This window comes from Manacus vitellinus, unplaced genomic scaffold, assembly GCF_001715985.3.
Source record: "Manacus vitellinus isolate BGI_N305 unplaced genomic scaffold, ASM171598v3 scaffold_21_pilon, whole genome shotgun sequence".
NCBI classification, from domain to species: domain Eukaryota; kingdom Metazoa; phylum Chordata; class Aves; order Passeriformes; family Pipridae; genus Manacus; species Manacus vitellinus.
The window spans coordinates 4,501,769-4,529,643 of record NW_021939546.1 but is presented as its reverse complement, the minus strand read 5'-3'; the positions used below and the strand labels follow the sequence as shown (position 1 = coordinate 4,529,643).

The 27,875-nt window shown below is 46.4% G+C and overlaps 1 protein-coding gene across 3 annotated transcripts; it reads left to right on the top strand.

Moving 5' to 3' along the window:
• Positions 1 to 26,660, top strand: PDE4B (phosphodiesterase 4B). Of its 3 annotated transcripts, none has more exons than XM_025895046.1 (10): positions 1 to 187; positions 13,340 to 13,433; positions 17,449 to 17,627; positions 18,080 to 18,178; positions 18,317 to 18,481; positions 19,100 to 19,199; positions 20,023 to 20,177; positions 20,277 to 20,399; positions 21,889 to 22,071; positions 24,649 to 25,014. In XM_025895046.1, the coding sequence occupies exons 1-10, from the start codon at positions 158 to 160 to the stop codon at positions 25,012 to 25,014; spliced, it is 1,494 nt and encodes a 497-aa protein (XP_025750831.1). In that variant the 5' UTR covers positions 1 to 157. The 3 variants fall into 3 exon arrangements, with proteins under 3 accessions (XP_025750831.1, XP_025750832.1, XP_025750830.1); XM_025895047.1 differs by lacking the exon at positions 1 to 187 and adding an exon at positions 2,216 to 2,242; XM_025895045.1 differs by lacking the exon at positions 1 to 187 and adding an exon at positions 12,558 to 12,605 and having other exon boundaries at positions 24,649 to 26,660.
• The last annotated feature ends 1,215 nt before the right edge of the window (positions 26,661 to 27,875 follow it).

Genomic DNA, 27,875 nt, shown 5'->3' with positions numbered 1-27,875 from the left:
GACGTAGTTTAGAAAATCCAGAGTTGCAACAACAGCAGAGAGAGAGGGAGGATCTCAGCATACGTGTTCGCAGGGTGATTCTCAGAAGCCCTGCACAAGAAAGGAATCGGTGGCTGGGGGGAAGCGCCATGCAGGACGGCATCCTGGCTCTGAGCTGATGGGTTTCGGAAAGCAGCGGTTAAAACATGTGCGTATACTTTTTTAAGCTGTGAGTTAATGACAGGAGGAGTGAGGAAATGAGCAGCCAATCTTCCAGTGAGCTAACGAGCCGATTGCGCTGACATCAGTGCGAGCAGAGGGAGCACTGCCGCTTGCACAGCGGGACCTGCAGTCCCACGAGCTGGGATCCGACAGAAAACTGGCAAAGAGGGAACTCTGTGCCCTGGAGTGCTGTCAGTGTTCCTGAGTCCTGACGCATTATCCGAGCAGCGCTTGATCTGCAAACCAGCCCAAGCCCTCGCGGCTCCAGCTGCAGGACTGACTGTGCACAGTGCCCTTACCTTTCTAAAGTAGAGGAAAAAAAATTACCTGCAAAATTACCTGGTTGCAACTGACATGAAGGGAATTTATTTTCCTAACGCTATACTGATCTTTTGCTGTGAGCTGATGTGGCCCTGCAGCTTTGCAATGAAACAAAATTACCTATAAGAAGCTCTGCAGGCACTCAGTGCTGCCTGAGGAAGCAGACCACACTTATTTACGTTATTGTAACATATATATTCTTTTATTCCTGCCTTTATCACCCTCTCCAGCTCCCAGCTCAAGCAACTTCTATTTCTCAGAAGGCTTTGTGACTCAAGATCCTGATGATGAGGAAGGGGGTATTTTCTCTTTTGGTGGCCACCCTGTAACGTTGTGTTTGGCATTGGGCAGCTGGCCCCAGCCTCACTTGTCCTGCAGACAGAAATGCAGGACCTGCTCAGCTCTGTTCCCTAATATAGCATTTGGGATCTGAGGGAGGATGTGCTCAGTGCATCCCCTGATTCATAAGAAGGAACAAGTATCTTTCCCAGATGAAGTGCTGGTCTTGCCAGCTCCAAGTTTTTATGGAGCCATAATGTGATAAAATTGAGGAATGAAGTAAATATATTGATTCTCAGGAGCTACCTCCCTGTCCGTGCAGGATACACCCAAAAGGTGCTAAGCAGCACCTTTCCATCTCCTTAAATTAGACCAGTCTCATTTAGAGCTTTTTGCAGTCCATTAAGTCCAGATAATGTCATTTGTGGTCTGTGGGAATATTCAAAGTTTAGGTGGACAGAGATGGTGTAATGAGAGTTCCTGCTGTGGGCTCTCCGACTTTGAAAACCCACTTCTCTTCCCGGGCTGTTCGTGCAGCTACACCCACTGCAGAGTAAATCCTTAAATTATCTTATTTCGTCTTTAAAGACATCTCTGTTACTCCCAAGTGCTGGATAGCACAACTCAAATCTTGCCACCGAGGGCCGTGTCCAGCCAGCAGCTCGGAGCAGCAGCACAACGGGGCTCCGCGCTTGTGTCTTGGTAGCTCGTGAGCCAGAAGCAACTAAGATAAACAGAACTGATTTCGTTTTGCTTGTGTTTCAAAGGGCATTTCGGTCAGAAAAGAGGAGCAAGGCCGCACCTCGCTTTCAGGAGAGAGTGGCTAAATAAACATCTGGACACTAATGTAAACTGCTGAGGTCCGCGGTGGAGGTCGAGGGCGGCGCGGGGCCAAGTGCCAGCGGTGTATGTGCCGGGCTGCACAACGTCCCCGCTCGTCCTCCTCCCTCCTGCCAGTCTGTCAGCCCCCAATATCGTCCCCTTCCTACGTGATGTTTCCCTTAAGTGGTGCCGAGCTGTTTAGTCTTTCCCTTGCTTTTCGCTGTAACTTCCTTTGTTTAATAAGCTTTAAAATAGCCGAGCGCCGCACAAAGAGAGGTCTGTTCGCTGGTGCAGCAGCCGGAGAAACAAAGAGACTTCCACGTCTCCTGTTTTCACAAGCCGGGATGAATCACTGAGCTCCGCACGCGGTTCCCCGGCCGCACGCCGGTATTCCCCTCGCCCGGGGACACTGGCGGTACGGAAGCGGGGGCTGGAAAGCTGGGAGAGCTGTGCTCCCGGAGCAGCCCCTGGCACTGCTCCCCGCGGTCCCGCAGAGCCGGTCCCCGCAGAGCCCCGCGCACGTCGTGCCGCTTTGACGTCGGCGCTCCGTTAACTGTTTCGTTCACGTCCAGCTGCGGGCAGCGGAGCGGGACAACACACCAGCGGGATGCTCCAGGAGGTAGGAGCTCTTTAGGGCTGAGGATGGGAATGTTATCTCCATCTTTGTGCTGTTTGATGGGGCTTCATTCGTGGCGAGGATGTCCTTGTCCTAGAGGACAGGGGACTGCGTTTCTACAGTGATGCGGAAGCCAGGGTTTGTCACAGAGACACTCAGGAGTGATGAACAAGAGGTTCCAGAGAAGGCTGCGGGGTGAGGAGGGAACTGGCTCTGACCCAGACTGTGAAAACCCTCAAAGCTCCTCATGGATGTTCAGGATTTGGAAAGCTTGGTCCGAGTCAGCTCCTCTGTATCAGTTCTCATCATCATGATATATGGACTTCTAGAGTAGCTGTCTCTGGATCCATGATATTCTTCCTCCTTTGCTCTTTGGCCTCTAAAATATATATCATTCTGGTTGTATCAGTTAGCTTATAGGTGCATAAAAATCAGGACTTGGACTTGATGATCCCCATGGATCCCTTCCAACTCAGCATATTCTATGATTCTATGAAATATGCCATAAAAGTGGGGTGCGGATAGTTGGGGCCACATGCATTTAACAATCTAATATTTTGCTTTTGCCAGCCCTCTGGGCTGTCAGATATCCTAGTTAAACCTATTCAAATATTTAAAAAATGAAGTATTGGAAATCTGCAGCGTTGGCTGTGGGAAGTGTGGGTACAGGATTAGGAGTCAGTGCCACTGTTTCAGATATCCTCCTAGAGCAAAGGGGCTCTGAGTGGTGGATGCTTTCTCATCTTCTGGGACCGATGTGGTAAATGTGTGGGAAAAGCCCATCTGAGGGAGATCCCACAGCCACACGCAGCATATGTGCTGCTGATGCAGAGATGAAGACTTTGGGGGTAGAAATTTGGTTCAAATTTCTCTTCCCAGGAGCCTTTGTGGGGACCTGTCATCCCTCCTCCCAGACACAACGGTGCCCAGGACCTTCTGGCATGTCCTTTAAACAATCCTGCTTTTACTAGGACATGATGGGTTTTAAGAGTTCTGCATTCTCAGACTTCTACGTTATAACATATTAGGGTGGGGCTTAAATAAATAATAGCTCAAAGGCAGGTTCTAAATGAATCATGAACTGAGGGCAGAACTAGAGAGTGACTAACTGTTCAGAGCAGGGACCTCTCTGGAGTGAAGCAAGGATACTGGAGACATGTGACATCCCAGAAGAGAAGCATCACTTAAAATGAAGGTGAGCTATGAAGGGTTTCAAAGCAGGGCTTAATACTTGGAGCAGTCCTACTTTTGATCCTGATTTTGTGGACCAGGCCAGTTTCCATAATCTGACTCCAAGTCCTTAATTTTTCACCCAGTTGCAGAGCAACTGCATTCACTGGGGCACTTGGTGATCCAAATATTTGCACTAAGTGAAACCTAATTGAAAGATGGTGTGTTATCAAAGGCAGGACATGTTGTGGAGATTTAGTGCATCGAAGACTCATCATCAGAGCTCTTTAGAGGGAGAGATTCCTCCGATTAAAGCCTTTGCTCAGTGTTTAAAGCCAGCAAACCAGAAGTGCCTCACCTTGCTGCTGGTTTAGCATAGCTAAATGATGTGCTGGTTTAGCACAGAAAAATGATTCTGCAGTGCATTTGCCTATCTCTATGTGAGAAGGATTTTTCATTTAAATGTATTTACATTAATTAGTGCCTTCTGTATGGTTTTGATGCTTGGATTAGGCTCATTTTCATTTTGGCAGGACCAACTACCACATTGGGGGGGGATACTGTATTGTAGAGCTATCCTGACTTCTTGCCAGGACTTAAACTGACTTCTTCCCAGGACTCACTCTTTTGTCCCGTGTTTTCTGAAGCAAACAGACTTCTGTCAATTAAAAATTGCCAGAGTTTTTTTCATCGTGGGCATCTTTGAAAAGTCATCTCAGGGCACAAAGTTATTTGAATTTTCCAGAGCCTGTTCTCCTACTCAGGTAAAACCCCAGCTGAATTTGCCTAAATGATGACTGCAGAGCTTGATTCAAATTTAAATTAAATTTAAATTGCTACTTCATACGATTAACAAAATCCTGTGTTTAATTGCATTGCTCTCTTGTTAAATGACAAATGCTCTTCCCTCTCAGTTGTTTGTTGTTTGTTTGATTTGGTTTGGGTTTTTTTTCTGAAGATTGAGACTATAATCCAGGTTATTTAATCCAAATGTCCGGCATCTCCTGATTCCACGGAAGAGTAGGGATGGCTCTGCCTGCTCCCTGCAAGTGGCTGGGTGGTTTGTGGGCTCTCCTTACGTAGTTGTTTGGCTTCCTCTGGCACTGAAGGCCTCAGCAGTGTGGTTTGCATGGGTGTGACTGACACAAGATTTTGGTCTGAGATCTGCAGCCTCCTGCAGCACTATCTGCTCTCCAGGCCACAGATGTTGTCAGCTGCATCAGGTCTTTCTTTAATCAACTTTGTGTCAACAAACAAGCTGCTGTAGGTTTTAATTTTGCTGGTGCTTCCTTGCCTTCAGCATGGGCTGGTTCTCATCACCTCTCCTTCCCGATTCTCCTTTTGCAGTTAACACAACGAACATTTTTCCACCTAGTAAAACTCTAAAAATGATTTTGCAGAATGAGCGTTTTTGCTTGTTCCTGCTCTTATTTTCTCACCTCTTATTTGAGTAAAGAATAAAGGCAGTGCTAGGATGAGAAACTGGTATGAACACTCACCCCACTGTATTCAGCTGGTGATGGGTACCACCTTTCTCAGGAAAGGTGACACTGCTCTCAGCAGTTACCCCTTGGCTGTGATGTGCCACTTGTGTGGTTCTTCCTCCCAACAGCGCAATTTATTTTATAAAATGAACCTTTCAATGATGGACAGAGAGTGCCATTCTGTGGAGATCGTTGCTGAGCTTCTGCGTGGTTCTTGCCCTGTGTAGTTTGGTATTAATGGGGAGGAAATCCATAGAAAATCCAGTAAGATGAGATGTAGACTCCAGATATTAATTAAGTCTGTATTAATTGGCTAGAAGAGGCCTAGTCTTCATGTAGGAAGAGCATTTTGGATGAAGCAGAAATCAACCAAAGCTTCTTCCAAAGAAACCCAAAGCTTCAGTTCAAGCTTCAGGCTGGACCAAACCCCACTGACGTGTTTTTTCCACCCAGGGAGACACACAGTGTGTGCCTTGTCACATCACACGGGGAGAAATAAGTGTTGGATGGGGCTCGGAGCAAGCTGGTCTAGTGGAAAGTCTCCCTACCCATGGCAGGGGGCTGGAATGAGATGTTCTTCGAGGTCCCCTGCCAATCCAAACCATTCTAGGATTCTGTGAAATCTTAAACTCTCCCAGTCCTAGTATTTCATATCAGTCCAAATGTAAATCTAACCCAGGGTCTGTTGGATCCCAAATGTAAACCTAAGCCAAGATCTGTTGGATCCCAGGTGCACCCGTGGTGTTGGATACACCGAGGCTGGCATTCCTGGGCCGGAGCTGCTGCGGGACTGCCCGCCGGAGGAGGCAGCAAGCAGATTTGGCCCTGCAGGCATTTCTCCATGTGCCAACACAAACCCAGGCAGGCACACCTTATAAACACATGACACATTCATTTTCAGGAAAGCAAAGGGGGTGGTTTCTCCATGACCTTACCCATTCCCCCGCAGCGGGTGGAGGGGTTTTTCCTCTGCCTTACCCGTTCCCAGCAAGTGAGTAACATGCCCCGAGCCTGCTTTGAAATGAACAAATTCAGTATGGTTTCGAAGCAGCGCTAATCCACAGTGCTTTCCTTGGGCAGGATCCTATAGGGAGTTTTTTCTTTCCGGCATTCGAATGCAATTTGCATATTTCAAGTCTCATTTGGCTGGAAATGAGCTGGAAAGGCACACTCCGCTTCAGGTTCCAATTCATCACTTTTTTAAACCCCGTGTTGCGTAAATCCGTCCCACCCAAGGGAGGTTCTGCTGCTCTCAGAAATGCTAAACTTCACGGGTAAAATCTGAATATTGTTCTGTCTACATCAGATATATGTTATTGCTTTCATGAGCAGCCACATGCTGATTTATGGCAACATGCTATTTATTTATCAACATTTACATTGTGGATTTTTAAATTATTCTAATAACATCAGGCCAACAAGTTGGTCATGATGTTGCTCCTTTAAAGTCTTCCTTTGAACATATATATAAATCAACTCTGCTTTGATGTGAAATTGGAGATTTCATAACCGTGTGTTTACTTTTTGGTTTAAAAAATAAGCTGAAGGGAAAACAAAAAAACCCCAAAAAACAAATAGTACTTTGTATCTCATTAAAAATAGTTTCTAGCACATTAAACGTGATATTGTTTTAGGAAACAAGAACTAGAAAGAGTTGCAAAAACATTTGATTTTTTTAATGACTGATAGTTGACTGCAACCATTCCACTTTTCTTCAGGCACTGAAATACAGCTGAAAACTTTTTCCTTTAGTGCTGATTAGGGTGAAACAGGCTTGTTTTTTTTATTTAAGCGTTTAAATGCACCTTCCCATCACCCTCCATGTGAGTGCCTAGAAAGGAAAATCAGTAGGAATTATGAAGTAACAAGGACTGCTGCAAATTTGTTTGATACAGTCCTTTCTGTAAGTGATGTAAGAGCAAGAAAACACAGATAAGCAGGGTTACTGCTCCTACAAATTAAAGAATTTTAACTCTTGACTTGCAAACTTGCCAAGAAACAACAAAAGAAGTGGTCTGTACTTCGAAAATCCAGGAGTTTGGTCTGCTTAAGGATTCGGTCTCTGTGCAATACAGGAATGAGAGGGCTGGGTATAACAAGCTTCAAGCTTCTCAAGCACGGGGATAATATTAATCCCATATTTTTTAAAATCTGCAGTAGACTGTCCCATCCATCCCTTCTGATCACCCAGAGGTCCAGACAGAAGCATTACACACTGGCTGTCTGACCCGGTTGCCGTACACACGAATGAGTAATTTCCCTCCTGTGTGTAAATAATTTCCGATGGGACTGTCGTTCCCGCTCCGTCACACGGGCAGGTGAGCGTCAGCTCCTCCCAGCTCCCAGAGCTGGGCATCCAACTATTCCCAGGAGTAGAGCTGTTAAATGGAGTTGCACCAAAGTTTAATTGCGCCTCTGGACCTGCAGTAATTTACCTGAGTAATTAAGTGAGGAGGATTCAGCCCAGCTGCTTCTGTGCGGAATCAAAGGCGAAAGTAACCCTCATACCACAAATCCTTTTGTTCTGGGGATTTCTAGGAGCGGTGGAGGAGCGAGGGATGTAACGTTTGCGTCAGAAGGGTGGGTCACCGGGAAGGGAGTTTATAAACACTTTAACACACTGGAGATCTGCACCAAGATTCCTCCATCAAAGTGTGGGGTGGGACCCCTCTCTCCATAGGTACTCCAGGACGGAGCCCCACAGCATCTGAGCAGCTCTTTTATCTTGGAATTGCCCTCAGCTCCTGCAAATGACTAAAACTTTTTTAAGCAGCCTCTTTGCATAAGGACTCTTGGCCTCAGGGAACCCCAGCTGGTATAAATTGACTTCAAAGGATTTACATCAGCAGCAGATACATCCTCCTGTCTTTATTTTGCCTGTGATGCACCAGGAACACCTCTGCTGCTGTACTCCAAAGGGGAATAGGAACAGGAATAACAGCAGGATTTATCACTGGAGCCAGTCCGGGACTGAAAAGGCCAAGAACTGTCTGTCCTTCTTCATGGCTTTCCCTAAGAGAGAAATAGAGTTGCTCCTTCCATAAAGAGCCAGAAGAGTGGGAATTTCCATACTGAAGCACTGGGGACATTTCCCCATTCCCATCTGAGTCATACCATAGAATCATGGAATAGTTTGGGTTGGAAGGCACCTTGAAGCTCATCCTGTTCCACCCCCTGCCATGGGCAGGGACATCTTCCACTAGACCAGGTTGCTCCAAGCCCTGTCCAACCTGGCCGTGGACACTTCCAAGGATGGGGCAGCCACAGCTTCTCTGGGCAACATGTGCCAGGGCCTCACCACCCTCACAGCCAAGAATTCCTTCCCAATATCCCATCTAACCCTGCCCTCTGGCAGTGGGAAGCCATTCCCCCTTGTCCTGTCCCTGCAGGCCCTTGTCCCAAGTCCCTCTCCATCTCTCTTGGAGCCCCCTTAGGCACTGGAAGGCCACAGTAAGGTCACCCTGTATCACACACAGTGAGCCCAGAGCCAGAGCCCTCCCAATGCAGTTGGGTTCCTACATCTGACAAATTCTATCTTAAATTAGGCCAAAGTTTCTTCTTCTGCCCCACACTCCAGTGAAGGAGTAAATACAAATATTGCAACTTCTGGTGGAGAAAAATCCTAAGCAGTGAGGGTTTGGTGTGGGCAGGCAAGAGGGGAACTGTGAGTGAACTTTCCCAATGGTAATCAAGGAAATTACCGCCCGCACGCATGACTGGAAAGCTGGAAAGAAACTGTGGATTCCCTCAACCAGAGGATGCCTGGGATAGGGTCACTGCTGGTAATCAAAGAATGATTCAATTCTTGTAGACCTAATTTGGTGCAGATGACTTCTGCAGTTACTTCAGAGCATGCAAAACAGGAAAGCTCCATGCAATGCTGTGGCTGTTTCTCACACAACCCTCCAGATGGTTCCAGAGTGTGGTGACTCGCTGGGAAGGTCGGCTGTGTGTCTTTGGATATGGAAAATTGCAGTTGGGCTTTCTCTTATTTCCATTATCTGCACTCTTCTCATCAGCTGATTGTGTTAATTACATGGTCCTGTGGTTGGAGTTTCGGGTAGAGGGAAGGGAGCACTGAGCCCTTTTCCTGATTTTAATTCTTTTTAAGGGAAGCACCCTTAAAAGCCATTCCCTCCTGTGTCCACCCTTGTGCATGCATGTGCCTCAGTTCCCATCTGTGCAGCAAGGCTATCAGTGCTAAATTCCTTTGGAAAAGGCACTGAGATGATTATTAATAATGAAAATCGCAGCACAGGTCCACATGCTCCTGATGGGCATTACCGTAATTGCCCATGTTGCTGATGGGCATTACCATAATTATGAGGGGAGAGCATGAGCTCTCTGAAGCCCGATCCCTGTGTTTGCCTGGCATGGAGCAGTTGGCATTTTCTCATCACTACCTGCAATCTGTTTGTTTTACCCTTTGCTGTCGCATCGATTTAAGGACCTGATCGTTACAGAGGTTTGCTCGTGACATCAGCCATTGATCCCTGCAGAGGCAGCAAACTGCTTGCTCCGTGCAGGCAAGTGGTAGAGCACTTGCCAGGGCATCCTGACATCAAGGGTAGCTCAGGAAAAATCCCAAATACACCCCATGAGCAGTGAAGACAGCCGGCATGCCTTGGTCCATGCTGGACTGTATGTTTTTGAAAGGGCATCATGTTATTAAGTAAATCTTGCTTAGGTGCCAGCATCGTTCAGATGGCAAATCATAATAAACTTTGCAAATCCTGTGAGAATTCCCACAGCTCCGTGGGTGTCTCAGCTGGGTTTGGCCCTGATAGTTCTTCTAGCAGTGCTTTGATTCTGCTGCCTGTGTTTATAAAAGGTTGCTGATTAAAAGTCTGGAAAAGTGAAGGAGATTAAGGCTGTTGGAGGAGCTGTGGGGGACAGATTCCCTGTTACAGATCGGATATGAGGATCCTGAGGTCGTTTATCTGTCCTCATCTCTGCTGCAGATGGCTTGGGTGACCTTGTGCAGACCATTTAATTGCTCTGTGCTGCTGTGAAAAGGGAGCAGCTGCCCTTTTTGTGCTTTATGGAGCCAGTTGTGAGGTAAAGGCATTTTTATCAGATGTTTGTCCATCACTTGGGATCATTTAACTGAAAGGAGTGATTGTATAGAAAACCCGACTGATTCAGCGGTGCTTAAAAGTCATTTGTGTGATCATCTGATTATGATGTTTTCCTTGTAAAGATAAAGGCCTCGATCCAGAGAGTGTTTCAGCACATGCTTGGCTGTCAGGCTGTGGGAGTGCTCACGTGTCACTGGCTGGTGCTTGTGACCAGTGAAAATACGTCACTGTGAGGAGTGATGGGGTCAGAGCCCTCCTCCCCTCCCATGACCTTTCTCTGCCTTGGTTTTCATCCTTGCTACCACTCATCCTCCAGCACTAAGGCTCCTCTTGGGAGTTTCAAAAACACTTTTGTCCCTCTTGGTTGGCATTGAGTGTAGAGGAGACCCTGTGAGCCAAAGCCCATGGCCCAGTGCTGTGGAATGTCCTCCTGAGCAGCCAGCATCCTTCACATCCTCCTCCTGCCCATATCCCATGAGATATTCACCTTCACATCCTGTTCCTTCTTGTATCACGAGACAATATTTAAGCTGTTTGAGTAACCTGGAAAGTGAGGCCTCACTGTGTGACATTGAGAGTAGGTTTGGATTAGAGATTGGGAGGGAATTCTGGGCTGTGAGGGTGGGGAGGCCCTGGCACAGGTTACCCAGAGAAGCTGTGGCTGCCCCATCCCTGGGAGAGTTCAAGGCCAGGTTGGATAGGGCGTGGAGCAACTTGGTGTAGTGGAAGATGTCCCTGTCCATGGCAGGGGGTGGAATGAGATGAGCTTTAAGATCCTTCCCAATCCAAATCATTCCATGATTCTACGACACTGGCAGGGCAAGGCAGAGAATGCTGCAAGAGAATCATGGAATCATAGAATGGTTTGGGTTGGAAGGGGACCTTGAAGATCATCCAGTTTCAACCCCCTTGCTGTGGGCAGGGACACCTTCCACTATCCCAGGTTGCTCCACGCCCTGTCCAACCTGGCCTTGGAGACTGCCAGGGATGGGGCAGCCACAGCTCTTCTGGACAACTTGTGCTAGGGCCTCCCCATTCTCACAGGGAAGAATTTTTTCCTGATGGGAAAATAGTTAAAATTTCGTGAGAGGAGAGAGCAGGGATGATGATGGCAGTGTCCCCAGCAGGTAACACCCCATCTTTGGTCTGCACAGACAGCCACAGGGTAAAAGGGAGGTACCATCAGCTTCCCACCTCTGATAATAATGAATTTAAGGAGAGAAGAAGATGGGTCACAGCTTCCTTTGCTCCATGTGCTTCTTGTAGCTGAAGGCTGAGCTGGAGTCCCATCTGGATGTTCTGGAGCCATGCCTTCTCCAGCCTGGGCAAACAGGGAGCAGGGACCAGGGGCACAGGCTGCCCCCATGCCCCACATGTCCCACAGCACATGAGGAAGCCTCGTGCCATCCTGCCAAGCCAGGCTGGTAGCAGTGAAGGTGGCTAGAGATAGAAAAACAACTCAGAGCAAAGATGGCCCTTTTATTTTGGGAATCCTGGGCACTGTTGTGCGGAGTGTTCCAGGCAGAAATCACCAAGGACATCCTGGAGCAGCAGGAGAGCTGCACATCCCAGTGATTCCATGCTGGGGGCTGTGTCACACGCACAGCACAATGGGCTTTTCTTTTGATTCCATGCTAAAAGGACAGCTCCAGCTTCCTAATAAAGGGATTGCTTTTCAGTTTGAAACGAAAATTGTAGAAATCATTAAATCTTGAAGTTTAGATTGTGACTCACAGAATGGTTAGGGTTGGAGGAGACTTTAAAGCTCATCTCGTTCCACCCCCCTGCCATGGGCAGGGACACTTACAAGAATATATTCTTGTGAGGAAGAATTTATGAATTGCATTTGTTATAGATTTAAGGTTATTATTAGTTTATACCTCTTACCTGGAAGATATTTCCAGTTTGTAAGGGTACATTTTGCTATGCTGTTACATTTTGCCCTTTACCTCATAGGAGAAAAAAAATGATCCCACTGAAAATGTGAAAATGATGCTTTTAAAAATCCATATAGGAGTACCTGCTTTGAAAATCAGTCTCTGTAAGGATGAGGATTAAACAAAGCAGGAATGGAGAAGAGATTGCTGCCTACTTTTGCCTTATTTAAATATTCCCCGAGCTTCCTCCATTTTAATCTCCCTTAAAAAGATGGCTGTTACTAAAGCTGGCAGCCCCTCCGAAAGCAGCATCATTTTTCTGGCGTGATGTTCAGCTGAGCGAGCCTAATGTGGAGTGGGGACCCCCTTCAGCCAACTGAGCAACCGGGATGATTCCCAATTCCCCAGTGCTTCCAGCCATCCGGCTGAATCCACTCGGATCTGTCCTCGCTCCTTTGTGCAATCCCTGATTTCATTCCTCTCTCCTGCGAGCACATCCACCCACGGGCAGGCTCGGCAAGGATGCGATGCCAGGCTTGGCTTTGTCTGGGATTAGCAGCTGCTGGGCTTTGGGGGATCGCTGGCTTTGCTGAACGCTGATTTTTTTCCTGGACTGGGGAAGGGGGTGTCCGTGTTCCCAAGGAGCTCTCCTGTCTGACCGGTGATTTCTCCAGGAGGATTTGTGGACGGTAGCGAGGAGTTTTCCAAAATGCCTGAAGCAAACTATTTGTTATCTGTATCTTGGGGTTACATTAAGGTGGGTTTAATTCCTGAAGGACTATTAATGGCTAGTTCGTTTTGTGCTGTGTTGCTTGGATAAAACCTCTATCAGGAAAAAAATGCTTTTTAAATGGTTATTTGTGTGTATTTTGGCAAGAGCTTGACATGTGTGTAGCGTGCATGCAGAGTACATGTATGGAATTTTTTTATCCCTTTGGGAATTCAGTGTTGCAGGATAAAATGATGCAGCAATGAAAATGTTTGATTATAAAATCAGGAGGATTATAGCATGTGTATGTGGGGGAATAATGTCTGAATCCTACATTTTACTGTAACGAGCTGAGCAGATCTTCAGATTTATGGCATATTTCTCCTCTGGATATGCAGTCGTCTTTTCCTTGCATAATACAAAATGGAGAAAACTTACAAAATCCAGAACAGGAGAAGGTTATAGGATGGAGAATTCTAACCCCGACAAGAATTTGAGCTTTCAGAGCTGAAACGTTATTTCCTCATTTGTGACAGTAACAACTAATGTGCATCTTTGGAGGAAATTAATGGTGTAGTTTAGTGGATTGAAAAGAAATATCCAGTCATGATGATGCTGAACAGTATCTAAATGAAACCAAACCATGGCTCTGACTCCATTCCAAATATTCCCAGAATATTGCTTTTAATATCTTGTCTGTGGACTCGCCTGTGCTAACATTGGGTTGATTTGGGAAAGGATTCAGAAAAATGCCATCTTTGTCTGTGCTCTTCCCCTCCCAGTTCAAGAGGATGCTGAACCGGGAGCTGACACACCTCTCCGAGATGAGCCGCTCCGGCAACCAGGTGTCTGAGTACATTTCCAACACTTTCCTGGGTAAGGAATCACATCCCAAGCTTTCGGGTGACTCAGAGAAAGATTAATGGCAACCTAATCACTGTTTGTGCCCAGCTTTCCTTTGGGGCAGAGCATTACTGAAATATGCTGGGTTTTTCACTTTCAAATAGATATGGGGAGGAAAATGATAGTGTTTGAGTAAGTCTATTCACAGAGGAATTCCTTCTCTAAACCATTGGATTTTGCTGTGCAGATTGAATGAGGCAGTTGGTAGCTGCTTTATGCAATACTTGATTTTTGTGTTGACCTTATGTAAAGGACAAAGTCACACGAGCCCAACTTGCAACTACTGCCTCGTTCAGCTGCATCTTCCCCTTCAGAGACAGGGTTCAAATTAGACTCAGCCCAGACATTTTATATATTACTTTGTGTGAATTTGCTCATTTTGCACCAAAGTCAGAATAAAGACTAAAGAGAATATTTTGCATTTCATTAGTTTTGCTGGAGCCCACAGCACTACTGACATGAATGAATCCTCTGTGTCAAGAAATATATTTATTACGAGAAATAGAATCTTCTGTGGAAGCAGCTTTAGAATTTGTGATCATTTGCATATAAAATGATATGTAGCAAAGTACCCTCATACATATCTCTGAGTCCAGCAGCTCCAAACAATGAGAGATTTGGGATACTGGAGCTCGTGGAGAATTGTGCCCTGGGGTTAAGATGATCCTGAATGCATTCACCGCATGACACACAATTATTTCCATTAAGGGATTTTAAAGTGATTCCAATGGCCAGTTGCAACTGCAACTGCTGTCTGCATTTAGGACACATCACATCATTAATAATCCATGGAAGTCTGGAGCTGCTTTGTGGGATCCAATGACCCTGTCTTAGTCCTCAGCTTTACCGTGACATCCAGAATATGAATTAAAACAAGTAATTAGGAGCAAGGCTGTCCAGCTGCCAGCCAGCAGCCACTGCTTGGAGAGCCTGGGATACACACCACGGCCACAGTGGCATGTTCAGGGAGCTGGTTGGTCATCAGCTCTTCCTACTAGGTGCAAGTCTGTGGAGCAGGATGGGCCTCAGCTGGAATTGCTTATGTGGCCACCAAAAATAAACCACACATACACTAAAGTCAGTGGAGTCTGTAATTCAGCAGGGGCTGATTAGCTGGAGCTGCTGCTGGTGCTAATGGAGTTGTGTTATTCATGGAATCCTTGAATCCGAGACTGGTTTGGCTTGGGGGTGACTTCAAAGACCATTCAGTTCCACCCTCTGCCATGGGCAGGGACACCTTCCACTAGACCAGGTTGCTCCAAGCCCTGTCCAACCTGGCCGTGGACACTTCCAGGAATGGGGCAGCCACAGCTTCTCTGGGCAGCCTGTGCCAGGGCCTCACCACCCTCATAGGAAGAATATCCCATCTATTCCTGTCCTCTGGCAGTGGGAAGCCATTCCCCCTTGTCCTGTCCCTGCAGGCCCTTGTCCCAAGTCCCTCTCCAGCTCTCTTGGAGCCCCTTTAGGCACTGGAAGGGGCTCTGAGGTCCCCCTGGAGCCTTCTTCAGGTGAACACCCCCAGCTCTCCCAGCCTGTCTCCAGAGCAGAGGGGCTCAGGCCCTTGGAGCAGCACCGTGGCCTCCTCTGGACCTGCTCTAACAGGTCCATGTCTTTCAATTCTTTCTATTCCCTTACTCAGACTGGGTCAGGCAACTGCATTTCCCTTTGCAGGTCTGGACAATGGTCTGTCCATTCCTGTTCTGCTGCTCCTCCCGTCCTCCGTGACAGTGACGTCCCTGTGTTCTGTGGCAGTGTGAGACCACTCAGCCACTCAGCCTGTGTTTTGTGGCAGTGTGAGGGCCACGGTGGTGCTGAGTGGTGCAGGCTCTCCAGACTGGGCCAGATTGCAGCCTGATTGCTCACATTAAAAAAAAAAAAAAAAATGAGTAAAGCTTTTAAAAGGATCATCAAGCTATTTTGGGAAGTCATGCTGTTACATTTTTTATGAATTACTTTTTCCCCCCTAAAATTTGGTTTAAAATTAAATGAACACACAAAATAACAGGAGCCTACAGCTGAGGAGGTTGAACAAACAAACAAAAAAAGATATATGTGGGTAGGACATTCATTTATCTCTAAGCAGCATTTGTTAGATTGGGATAACTTACAGATATTAAAACCAGATCATGTGATCTCATTCACTCTCTTAATTTTATTAGAGCCTACAGTGACAGGACAAGGGGAAATGGCTTCCCACTGCCAGAGGACAGGGTTAGATGGGATATTGGGAAGGAATTCTTGGCTGTGAGGGTGGTGAGGCCCTGGCACAGGTTTCCCAGAAAAGCTGTGGTTGCCCCATCCCTGGAAGTGTCCGGGGCCAGGTTGGGTGGGACTTGGAGCAACCTGGTCTAGTGGAAGGTGTCCCTGCCTGTCATGGCAGGGGTTGGATCTGGGTGACCTTCAAGGTCCCTCCCAACTCAAACCATTCTGTGATTCCATGATTAAATGAGCTGAGAAGGCACCAAGAAGTGATGTCCTCTGCAGAGGGTCCAGTCCTGCAGTCACTGGGCACAGCTTTGGATCCATGTGAAGGTCAAAGATGACAAACAGTGGTTTTATTATTGGCCCCATCACATAAACAGGGAGGATCATGGTGCCCTTTTGGGACAAGTTCTACCTAAGGGCTGAGGGGTGTTGCTGCCACCACCAGGGACACTTGATTTAACAAATCAGAGATTTCTGTCCAAGAATGTCCATTTTACACTGCCTTAATGTTAGTCATTGCTAAGGAGATTATGTAGAGAAAAGTCCTTCAGTGGTTCAGCAAAAACACGCAAGGGAAACACCCACTGATGTCAGCCAGGCTGTTGCTGTGAATAATGGCTTCTTTCTTAATTGCAGTGCTGCAGATACACTGGTAGTTCTGATTTCAGAGGGTTTTAATTAAGCCAAGGCAAAAGTAACTAATGCCTACAGGCCTTGTCCCTCTGAAGGTCCTCAGGGATGCAAAGGTGCAAAGAGATTATTGTAGCCTTTTCTACGAGTCCATGAAAAATTATTTGTATGGAAGTAATGAGCAACTGTATCTCCACTTTAATGCAGCAAATAAATCAGCTGTAAGGGCAGTAAATAACATATGCGGAGATATTTATTTATTTATTTATTTATTTATTTAGTAAACACATCTCCACAGCCAAGTTTGTGCCTATTTCGTGTGGACTAATATTGTTATTATCTCTGAGAATGGCAAGAAGAATATGGCCTGTGCTTTGTATGTTATTCTCTACATATTTGTAAAGGACAAACCTTTAATAAATCAGTGTCACGAATTTGTTACTGGGTTAGTGCTCTAAGAGCAGGGGATGTTGACACTAATAATTACCAACATAGGGAATGGGAAAATACAAACTTTTTAAGCTTTAATGAGGAAAAATGTGTTGTTGGGATACGTATATTTCCCTTAAAATAGGTAATAAAAATTAATTGGGATTTAGCCATGAACAGAACCTGGTGCCCTTCAGGCATGGAGAATCACAGAACCATTTAGGTTGGAAAGCCTTCTTAGACTAGTAAGGCCAACCATCCCCAGCACTGCCAAAGCCACCACTGACCCACGTGCCCAAGTGCCACATCCTCACATAGAGACACATTCCTGGACATGTGCTGTGTCCCCAGGCCATGCACCATGAAAATGGCTACAAGGAAAGCAGCCTGGTCTTAAACAATCATAGAATATGCCCAGATAGAAGGGACCCATCAGGATCATCGCGTCCAACTCCTGGCTTGGCACAGGACACCCCAAAAATCACACCAAGTGTCCCAGCAGGGCTCAGTGGCAGGTTCAGTCTTTCAGAGATGAACCAGAGGTTATGTCACTGTTTTGCTTTGGCTTTTGGGTCCCAAAATACAAGACCCCCAGCAGGAACACCTGGGTTTGAACTGGCATGTGGAGCCACTTAGTGAGCAAAGCCAAGGGTTGATTTTGGGGGCTGTGACCAGTGCTTGTGCTGCAAACAGTGTTGGCTCATTTTGCCTTGATTTGTTACAGACAAGCAGAATGATGTGGAGATTCCCTCTCCCACCCAGAAAGACAGAGAGAAGAAGAAAAAACAGCAGCTCATGACACAGATCAGCGGAGTGAAAAAATTAATGCATAGTTCAAGCTTAAATAACACCAGCATTTCACGGTTTGGCGTGAAAACTGAAAAGGAAGATCATCTGGCCAAGGTATGACAGATTCTTGCCATTTTGGGGGAAGCTGGAAGCTGGGAAAGGACTGGATGAATGATTGCCCCCCTTGTAAAACTGTAATCAGTAATCCTGAAGTGATGTGGCCATTAAAAATGTTGTAATTAATGGTAGCAGGCCCTAACAGCATATTCTATGTTTATAAATACTTATAATTATCCCTAAAATAATAAGAAGAAAAGTGATGAAGGCTGAGGAGAGCAATTATCAAACACAAAATCAGCCCTTCACAGTTACTCTGCGTTCCTGTACTTTATTAAGTACACATATTCATGCACTTACATGATTACAATAATTATTAAATTTGCATATTTTGGAACTTTTGGGGAAGTTCAAAGATAGAACTTCACACCAGAAGACGTGGTGCAAGTGAGAAATGCAGAATTGTGTGGAAAAATAATGTAACTATTCTTTTTTTGTCCTCTCAAAAGGAACTGGAAGATCTGAATAAATGGGGTCTGAACATATTTAACGTGGCCAGGTATTCCCACAACAGGCCCCTCACCTGCATCATGTACGCCATATTCCAGGTTTGTAACTTCTTGCCCAAATTTACTATTCTTTTATGGCAGTACTTAAATTTCTTATTGCTTTCAGATTTGTTGTCTTCTCCAGCATGACCTTCTTACTTGATACATGCCTGTATGTTTGTATCTTTTATTACACAGGAGCGAGATCTCCTGAAAACATTCAAGATCTCCTCGGACACGTTCGTGACGTACATGATGACACTGGAAGATCACTACCACTCGGATGTGGCCTACCACAACAGCCTCCACGCTGCTGATGTTGCCCAGTCCACCCATGTTCTGCTCTCTACCCCTGCCCTGGATGTGAGTTACCTTGTTTGAGCTGAGTTGTGCTGGGCAGGGTTGTGTTTGAAGGTGGGAGGGGCACCTGCTGCTCTTCCAAGGGCTCAGTTTGCTGCCAAGGGCTCCTTCAGACACTGGTCTATGCTCTGTGGGGACCAGGGACAGGATCCCAGGAAATGGCCTGAAGTTGTGTCAGGGCAGGGTTAGGTTGGATCTTAGAAAAAGGTTCTTCCCCCAGAGGGTGGTTGGGCACTGAACAGGCTCCCCAGGGCAGTGGTCACAGCAGCAAGGCTGACAGAGCTCCAGGAGTGTTTGGATGATCCTCAGGGGCACACGGTATGACTCTTGGGAGTGGGTCTTTGCAGGGCTGAGGGTTGGACTGGATGATCCTTGTGGGTCCCTTCCAACTCAGTATATCCTCTGGTTCTGTGATTAAGAAATCTCAGCAGCAGCCCTGCCTGAAATCGCTGTTTCATCTTCAAGAGCACAAGCTGCTTGCAGACCTTTCTTATGAGTCAGTGGCTTGTCCTCAGAAAACTAATTTTAAAAAGCACAATTTGTTTCTCTAAATCAGCCTCCCAAACTGTTGAGGGATAAAACCTAAGGACCTCTCTGACAAATTCCTTCTTTCCTTTATAGGCTGTCTTCACAGATTTGGAAATCCTCGCTGCAATTTTTGCAGCTGCAATTCATGATGTGGATCACCCTGGGGTCTCCAATCAATTTCTTATTAATACAAGTGAGTTTTGTTTGGAATACAATCATAACTTCATCCACAAATTTGGAAACTTGTGGAAATGCTTTTTCCATTACATAAATGATGACTTGCAGACTGAATTGCCTTCTCAAAATATTGTGCAGTAAATGAGGGAGACATTTGGAAATAAAGCAATAATTAAAATGAAATTCCTAACAAAGGGAGCTATTGTAGTACAATTTGTAAAGTATCCTTGTGAATATTACTACTCGCTAACATGTAATAATTCTTCCAGTCCCGAGTGCAAATTTTACCATTACTATAAGAGAAATAATGCTATTGCTATTGACAACCATAAAGCTAAATATTGTGGCTCATATTGTGTTCTGCAACAGGCTGAGCATGTATCTTGATTCCAAAATATGGGTATTGTTCTGTTTTGGAAAGAGTGTTTGCAGGATTCTGTTGTCAGTGACTCTGAAGCCGTATCTAAGTCAACTGAGTATTATTTTGTTCACTAAGACTGAGCAAAGGCTGTTTGTATTATAAACATACATTCTGGGATTATCAAACCGCAGGCTCTTGTCACTCATGGAGCAAAAAACAATCACAGAATCCTGGAATTATTTCCTTTCACTGCCTGCCATGGGCAGGGACACCTCCCACTACCCCAAGTTGCTCCAACCCCCGTCCAACCCAGCCTTGAACACTTCCAGGGGTGGGACATCCACAACCTTCCTGGGCAAGGAAACCCTCCCTGATTTATTGCACACAGATGAAACATTGCAGTGCCTAGGACAAGTGTTTGCTGTTTGAAGTCACCCATTTCACATGCTGGAGTCACATATCTGTGTTTCTTTGCTAGATTCCGAGCTGGCCCTGATGTACAATGACGAGTCCGTCCTGGAGAACCACCACCTTGCTGTGGGTTTCAAACTGCTTCAGGAGGAGCACTGTGACATCTTCCAGAACCTGACCAAGAAGCAGCGTCAGACGCTCAGGAAGATGGTGATTGACATGGTATGAGCTGTGCACACTCTGCTCCTCTCCCTAACCCAAAAACTGGCTTACTTGTGTGGCTGCCCCTGCTGACATCCTGTTTTTTCCGCCTCTGTGAAGGTGTTGGCTACTGATATGTCCAAGCATATGAGTCTGTTAGCTGATCTGAAGACTATGGTGGAAACTAAGAAGGTGACCAGTTCAGGAGTTCTCCTTCTGGACAACTACACAGACAGAATACAGGTATGGCAGCCAAATTTCCTGGATTTTGTGTATTTTGTTCAGGATGAAGAAACCACATTCCTGTTTTTATTGTGGCTGCTAAATTGAACATATATAGAAGCTACTGACCTAAATTTTCAGCAGTCATTTTCTTCTGTAATAAGAATGGGTGCAAGGTGGTCCCATATATTTTAGGTGAAGGGGATTATGGTTTTTGTAACACTAAGAGTATCTAAGTTCAAACATGCACATTCTTCTGAGGTTAGTCCATAAGGCTGAGGTTTTGAGGGCCCTCAAATTTCTGTGCTGCTTTCTCCCATTTGTTTCTTCTGCTATAGCATTGCAATAATTGTAATTTATGGCTCCATACCTAGAAGCAACTCCCAGTGAGCTAAAATTAGTGATGTGCAGTCTGTCCCCTATATAAATTCTTGATTTACAGAAATGACAAAGCAGTGCTGGAACAGGGTTACATAGTAAGCAGGACAAGATACATTCCGATCTGCTCTGCACTTTGATGACCAACTTAAGTACAGGCTCATGGGAAAAACTCCTTCAGTTTTTATTTAAGATTGATGATGTTAAGACAGGTCACTTTGCTGCTGTCTCAGTCCTTCTGGCCAGTTAGTCAGGCACATCTTGTGTGTGTCTGGAAGGGATATTACTCATTTAATAGTAGGAGCATTTAACCTACTTCCATGAGAGCATGGAAATGAATTTTGAATGGTGGGAAGCACCTGCATTCAAAAACAAACCTGTGTGATGTCATTAACATTGTCACAACTGCACCCCTTGTAAGTCTTGAGTTGTCTGAACACCAGAGAGCATGTGTTGCCTCTGAAGGGACTGTGGCTGCTGGGCTCATCTGTGGATATATACAATCAGAGAATCACAGTCTGGTTTAGGTTGGGTGTGACTTAAAAGCTCATTTAGTCCAACCCCTGCCATAAGCAGGGACACCTTCCACTAGAACAGGTTGCTCTAAGCCCTGTCCAACCTGGCCTCAGACACTTCCAGGGATGAGGCAGCCACAGCTTCTCTGGGCAGCCTGTGCCAGGGCCTCACCACCCTCACAGCCAAGAATTCCTTCCCACTGTTCCATCAAACCCTGCCCTCTGGCAGTGGGAAGCCATTGCCCTTTGTCCTATCCCTCCAGGCCTTTGTCCCAAGTACCTCTCCATCTCTCTTGGAACCCCTTTGGGCACTGGAAGGGGCTCTAAGGTGTCCTAGAGCCTTTTCTTCCCCAGGTGAACACCCCCAACTCTCCCAGCCTGTCTCCAGAGCAGAGGGGCTCCAGCCCTTGGAGCATCTCTGTGGCCTCCTCTGGACTCACTCCAACAGGTCCACGTCTTTAACGTGGTATGATGGAACAATGTTAATATTTTTATGGGCTGTTTCATAATCAAGGAGTCTTGTGGTCAAATGTTCTGCAATAAGTGAGCAGATACAGCTTGAAACCATCTCCTTTTTCCATTTGATTTTATGCGTTTTCTTATTAATGTAATTGCAGGTTCTCCGAAATATGGTACATTGTGCAGACCTGAGTAATCCCACAAAGTCTCTGGAGCTGTACCGGCAGTGGACAGACAGGATCATGGAAGAGTTCTTCCAGCAGGGAGACAAGGAGAGAGAGAGAGGAATGGAAATCAGCCCGATGTGTGACAAACACACCGCTTCGGTGGAGAAATCACAGGTGATTGACCCTAAGCTGCAGTTCTTTCTGCCTGAGCTTGTAGTTTTAAAGCAGAGACAAAATTCATCTGCTCTCTCCAGCACAATTAGGCAATGAGCCAACTGTTCAGAGGGTTGGTTCTGATCGACCCTGACATCCAGCTGTGCCTGGAGCTCACACAGACTGATGAGGCTGCTCAGGCTCCTCTCTGTGCCCCTCGGCGTCTCCTCATTTCCAAACGCGTGTTCATCTTGCCCTGTTCGTGTCCCAGTTTCCAGGAGGAGTTGGTTTCCTTTTGTTCCCTAGTCTTGAAAAGCGCAATTCTGCTCTCCACATCCTCCTGCTGGGTCTTTCCTGCTTTCACAGCCTCTGTTAATTAGCACCTCCTAAACGTACTGACATTGTACCCTGGGTTAGACATTTATAGCAGTGCCAGCCCCATTGAACTGCAGGGTTAGGAGCTTCTCCCAGCTGAGATCCACTTCAGGACACTGGACAATATTCAGGACAGTTTTGTAGTGCATGATCCATCTGGTGAAGTTAGAGGACTGCTGGAACTGCTGTGTGCAGGGTGAAGGCACAGAAATAGTCATTTATGTCAATACAAACCTTAAAAGGAGCTGGATTTGCCCCATTTTTTGAGATGAACTGGCTCATCCCTTGTTCTGATTCATAAATTAAATGGCTTCAAGCTCAGATTTTGTTCTGACCTTTGTAGTACAGGCCATAAAATTTCACCCAGATAGTCTGTAATGAAACCAGTAATTTATGTTTGCCTAAACATATTCCAACTTTTATATAATGGTGTCTTGGTTGTTGTTTTTGAATGACTAGAGCAAGTCATCACTGAGGTTTTTCAGCTTGAATAAGTAACAAAATCGATGATAATTATTTCCAAATGTCCTCTCAGGCTAAGCCAAGTGGTTTCAAAATTATTCACTCAACCGCATGGTGATTTTGTTGGAAAAATCTGTCTTATTTGTTAACCTAACAAGAAATGAGTCCTTCAGCCAGGCTCAGCCAGAAAATGCCCATGTGCTCTGCATGTGAGCTCCAATTCATTATTTGTTTCACATATGCACTTCACGGAGGCTTCAAAATGGCATTTTTGCTATGCAAAAGGGACAGGAATTGCTCAAAATGGCCCTCATGGAAATCCCAAAGGAGAAAGGGAGGTGGCATGTTTGTGCTGGAGGAAAGAAGGCGTTGACTGGAAAAGAGTATGCGAGTATTGCAAAGCTTGAGATGTCACCTCTTTACATCAAAATTTTTTAGGATCAGTGCTGAGCCGTGTGGTTATTCCATGTTATTCCAGTTTTTCCATGATCTGGAATGTTTATAAAGAAACAATAACAATGAGTGCCAATCTTTGCCCATTGCTGCTGTAGAGCCCTTGAGCATTTTGGGTGGCAGCAAAGCCATGAGCTAACCATAGAGAATCCTTTTTTTTCCCCCCTTTAAAAGTGCTCCGGAACATGTGCTGCAGGAAATTTTCATCACCTTTTTGTTTGAGCTGCCTCAACTGTATGTTACAATTGAATGTTAATGGTTCTATTGACATCCTGTTGTGTCTGAAGGAGCCATGTGTGATTTCCAAAGCAAACATCTGCATGTTGGGGCTGGCTCCTCGGAGAGCCATTTTCCTGCTGCACAGAAACCTTGTCCAGCAGAGCGAGGAGAAGTGACACATTCTGCCAAGAGGGAAGAATTTCAATCCTCTTTATGGCCATTCAGTTTTCTCCATCCTGGACGTACGTCCTCTCTTAGTCAGACAATTGAAGGATGATTTAGCTCAGAGCTTACGCCGGCGGAAGGACTGACGGACTCAGCCACAGCCCTCACTCTTTCCATCGCTGACACGTCACTCCAGGGGGGTCGGACAGCAGTGGCCTGTCCTCTTCATGCAGGAGGAGGATTCTTGGGATGAGCTGACCTGCTTTCTGGGTTCTTTCCAAAGCAAAATGAAAGGAAAGAGAGTCTCTGGCTGGGCCAGCTCCTCAGAGAAACGCAGTAGCTGCTTTGGCAGAGTGGAGGAGAAAAACTGAAATGTTTGAAGCTGGAGGAGCATTAAACAGTTCAGAATAGGCACAAACTACACACTGTAGTAAAATACACCTAGAGCTTGAACTGCAGTCCATAAGGCAGGGACATTCGGTCTTAGGATGGCTGCTTGCCTTGGGAGCACTGGTGTATTCCCATCTCTCAGCCAAGCGTGTACCCTGGGTAAGGGCACAGAGACCATAAATGCACCAGCCTTGTCACCAGGGAATTCTGAGAGGAGCAGGGATATTTAGAATCCCACATGCTGCCAGGGATGGAATTGACAGTTCTGTCTCTTGAATTTCCTGTTGGCTCCTGCTTTTAGTTAAACTTCAATCTAAGGTTTGATTTTGGACAGCAACCTAACCCAAGGTTGTAGGTGGAGTTCTGGGTATCAGATGATTTTGTCCGTGATTATGCTGTGCTGGTTTGGAGACTTGCTCTGGGGTGGGTATTTTGCTTGTAAAAATCAGGTATTACCATAAATTGAACTTTTTAGACACCTACCTTCTCCTAGTCATTCCTTTCCCCTAAGTGTGAGTGTTCCTGTGTTCCCAGGTGGGATTCATTGACTACATCGTCCATCCACTCTGGGAGACATGGGCTGACCTGGTGCAGCCCGATGCCCAGGACATCCTGGACACGCTGGAGGACAACAGGAACTGGTACCAGAGCATGATACCTCAGAGCCCGTCCCCTCCCCTGGAGGAGCGGGGCCAGGACTGCCAGGGCCTCATGGAGAAGTTCCAGTTTGAACTGACACTGGAGGAGGAGGACTCGGATGGGCCAGAGAAGGACGGCGAGAGCATCGGCTACTTCAGCAATACACAGACACTCTGCGTGGCCGAGCCGGGGGAGGAGGAGCCCCAGAGGGAAGCAAACATAGAGATTGTGACAGAAGACACATCTCCTGTCGACACATAATGTCCTGGACCCATGTGAGTGGATTTTAACACTTAAGGAGCATGCAAGCAGTCTCACGGACAGCCTGCAGCGGGGTCTGAGGCCTCTGTCCCACAGTGGCTTAAAGACCCTCCCAGCTACTTGAGATTGGAGTCAGGGTTAAAGATCGTGTAGTGAATGATTGCTCAGGAAATTACCAGGTGATTTACGTTGCGGTTTGAGCCTTGTCAGCCAAGAGCATCATGTTGTCCTGGAGCTGGCTTGGGTCGGGACTGAGGCGTCAATGACACACAACTGAGAGATTTTATACTGTTAGTTTTGGAATTTATACCAGTTAGACTGATAGAAACTACTGATTAATAACTCTCCATATAAAACCTGTCCACCCAACCACCTGTCTGCAGACCTGTGTGCCTTCTTTGTAAACACTTTCATGTCTTTTCAAGAGTCTCTTAATTAAATACACAGAGTTTAGTATTCAAAAGCGACACAAAGTGTTTCAGAATTGACGGATACTTTTTTGATTCTTCCTGTTACAAGAAGCAGTCTTCCTTTTTTTCATGGGCAATACCTGTCACTTTATTGCAGTTAATCACTTTGACAGACTAAACAGAAGGGGAAACCCTCTGGTTTGCATTACTGCACCTTTAATCGTCTTCTTAATACCCCTGGTGACCTGTTTTAAGTCACTTCATGCCATCATGCACCGTCTCTGTTCTCTTGCTTGGAACAACAGTATTTTTTCCTCACAGGGTTTGGTTTTGTGGTGAGCAGGACAGAGGACAGGTTGTTTCCATGGCACAGTGCAGTACACACATGAGTAAGGCAGTGTGTGACACATGTTCCCCCTCGGCAGCTCCTTGGAATTTGCACGCTCGGATATTTGTGTTTCTCTCGCCTCTCGTCCACGTTTCCTAGGTTTAGGCCCACCATCCTCCTCCTGCACTGCCTCGAGCTCTAACACCTCCATTACTGTTTATAACAGTGTATTTATTATGTAATGTATATACTGTAATGTTTTGTAAGTTATTAATTTATATGAATTAGCATTGCCTGTCGGCGGCGATGTTAACGGTGTAGAAAACTCGGAATAAGAGTTGCCTTTTTTTCTTGTAACCTTTTGTATTGCATAAAGTACAAGAACCTGAACATAGCTGGAGAGACAGACGCAACCCAGGAAGGGCATTCGGGTGGCAGCCGCCCGTGGGAGGGGTGACACCAGACCCCAGGGCAGTTGGGAGTGAACAGAGAGACGGGGAAGCGAACAAAGAAACCCCCCCCGAGAACGGGCTGGCTTTTAAATGTCACGTTCCAATTTCTGAACAACCCAATGTGAATTTCTATGACAAAAATGTGAACTGATGTAATAATTGTGCTGTGAAACTTCCTCTGACAAAGCTTGTCCGGCATCGTGAGCGGTGTCAATCTCAGTTTGTAAAATATGTTTCAAGCTTTTTGGTCCAACTTGTGACTAACTAGTTAATGACAATAGCACAGTTGTGCATGATCAATGGGTTTGTTTGTCTGTTGAACACTGCATTGTTCCAGGTGGTTATTTTATTGTTTCCAAAAGTTTCACACAATGTATGTTATAGTATTATATATTGTGTTCAGATGCATTCTTAAGAGATTTTTATATGAAGTGAATAAATGAAAGCATGACCCTGCCTGTGGCTCTTCATGATGCTTTTGTCAACAAGTCAGCGTGAGCTGTGTCACCACCACTTGGGGGACAGCAAAATGGAACCCTCCAAGCCCAGAACATGCCCATGCCCCAAATCCAGAACATGCCTGTGTCTGAAACCCAGAACCATCCCTTGGGCAAAACCCAGAACCATCCCATAGCCAAAACCCAGGACCTCCCACAGCTGAAACCCAGAACCTCCTACAGCCAAAACTCAGGACCTTCCCACAGTCAACCCCAAAATTGTCCCATAGCCAAAACCAGAACTTTCCACAACTGAAACCCAGAAGTGTCCTGTGCCCAAAACCCAGAATCTTCCTACAGCCAAAACCCAGAACCATCCTGTGGCTCAAATACCAAAACCCAGAACCCTCCTACAGCCAAACCCCAGAACCATCCTGTGGCTCAAACACAGGATCCTCCCACAGCCAAAGCTAGAACCCTCACATGGCCAACACCCAGAACCTCCCACAGCCCAATCCCAGTGGACACGGAGGAGCCCTTGCCTTACGCACAGGAAGAGGAGGGTTCCTGTGTCCGGAGGGCACGGCCACCCTCCATGGTGGGCTGGGGCCCGTGGCCTTCCTGGCGGGGCCGGTGTGGCGGCGACAGGAAGTCGCGCACAGACAGGAAGCGATGGCTGCGCACCAGGACGGCCCCCAGGCCACTTTCATGTCCTGGCCTGACCCAAAACAACCAACTTTCCAGTAAAAAAACATCCTGCTGACAGGCACTTGAGGGGACACGGGGACTCTGCTGCCCTCGCTGTGGCAAGGCCGGCGGTGCTCCTACTGTGGCATCGTGTGAGCCTCCACAAGCTTCTCCTGGATTCGCTGGCTCCAGAGTGAAGCCACATGAAAGCAAGTGTGGATCCCTCATCCCACATCTGTTTTCCCACCCAGCACTCCATGGCAGCAGCAACTGCCAGCCCACCTTCCTGAAAATCCCTCCTATCCCAGCGGAAGGGGCTTCAGCCTCAGCTCACCCTGGGCTTGGCGGCCGATGCCAGCACCTCTCAGGGGATTCTCCCAGCACCATGCCAGGAGGTTAATAGTACTTTCTCTCCCAATGAATTCATGGAATCCCAGAATGGTTGGGGTTGGAAGGGACCTAAAAACTCATCAGTTCCACCTCCTGCCATGGACACCTCCCACTGCCCCAGGTTGCTCCAAGCCCCGTCCACCTGGCCTTGGACACT

Bases quoted from the DNA above. Each gene is read 5' to 3' on its own strand.
- PDE4B (XM_025895045.1), top strand. From the start codon at position 12,558: ATGCCTGAAGCAAACTATTTGTTATCTGTATCTTGGGGTTACATTAAG. The intron at 20,178-20,276 runs GTATGAGCTGTG...GCCTCTGTGAAG, and splicing joins GGAAGATGGTGATTGACATG to GTGTTGGCTACTGATATGTC. The intron at 22,072-24,648 runs GTGATTGACCCT...CTGTGTTCCCAG, and splicing joins CTTCGGTGGAGAAATCACAG to GTGGGATTCATTGACTACAT.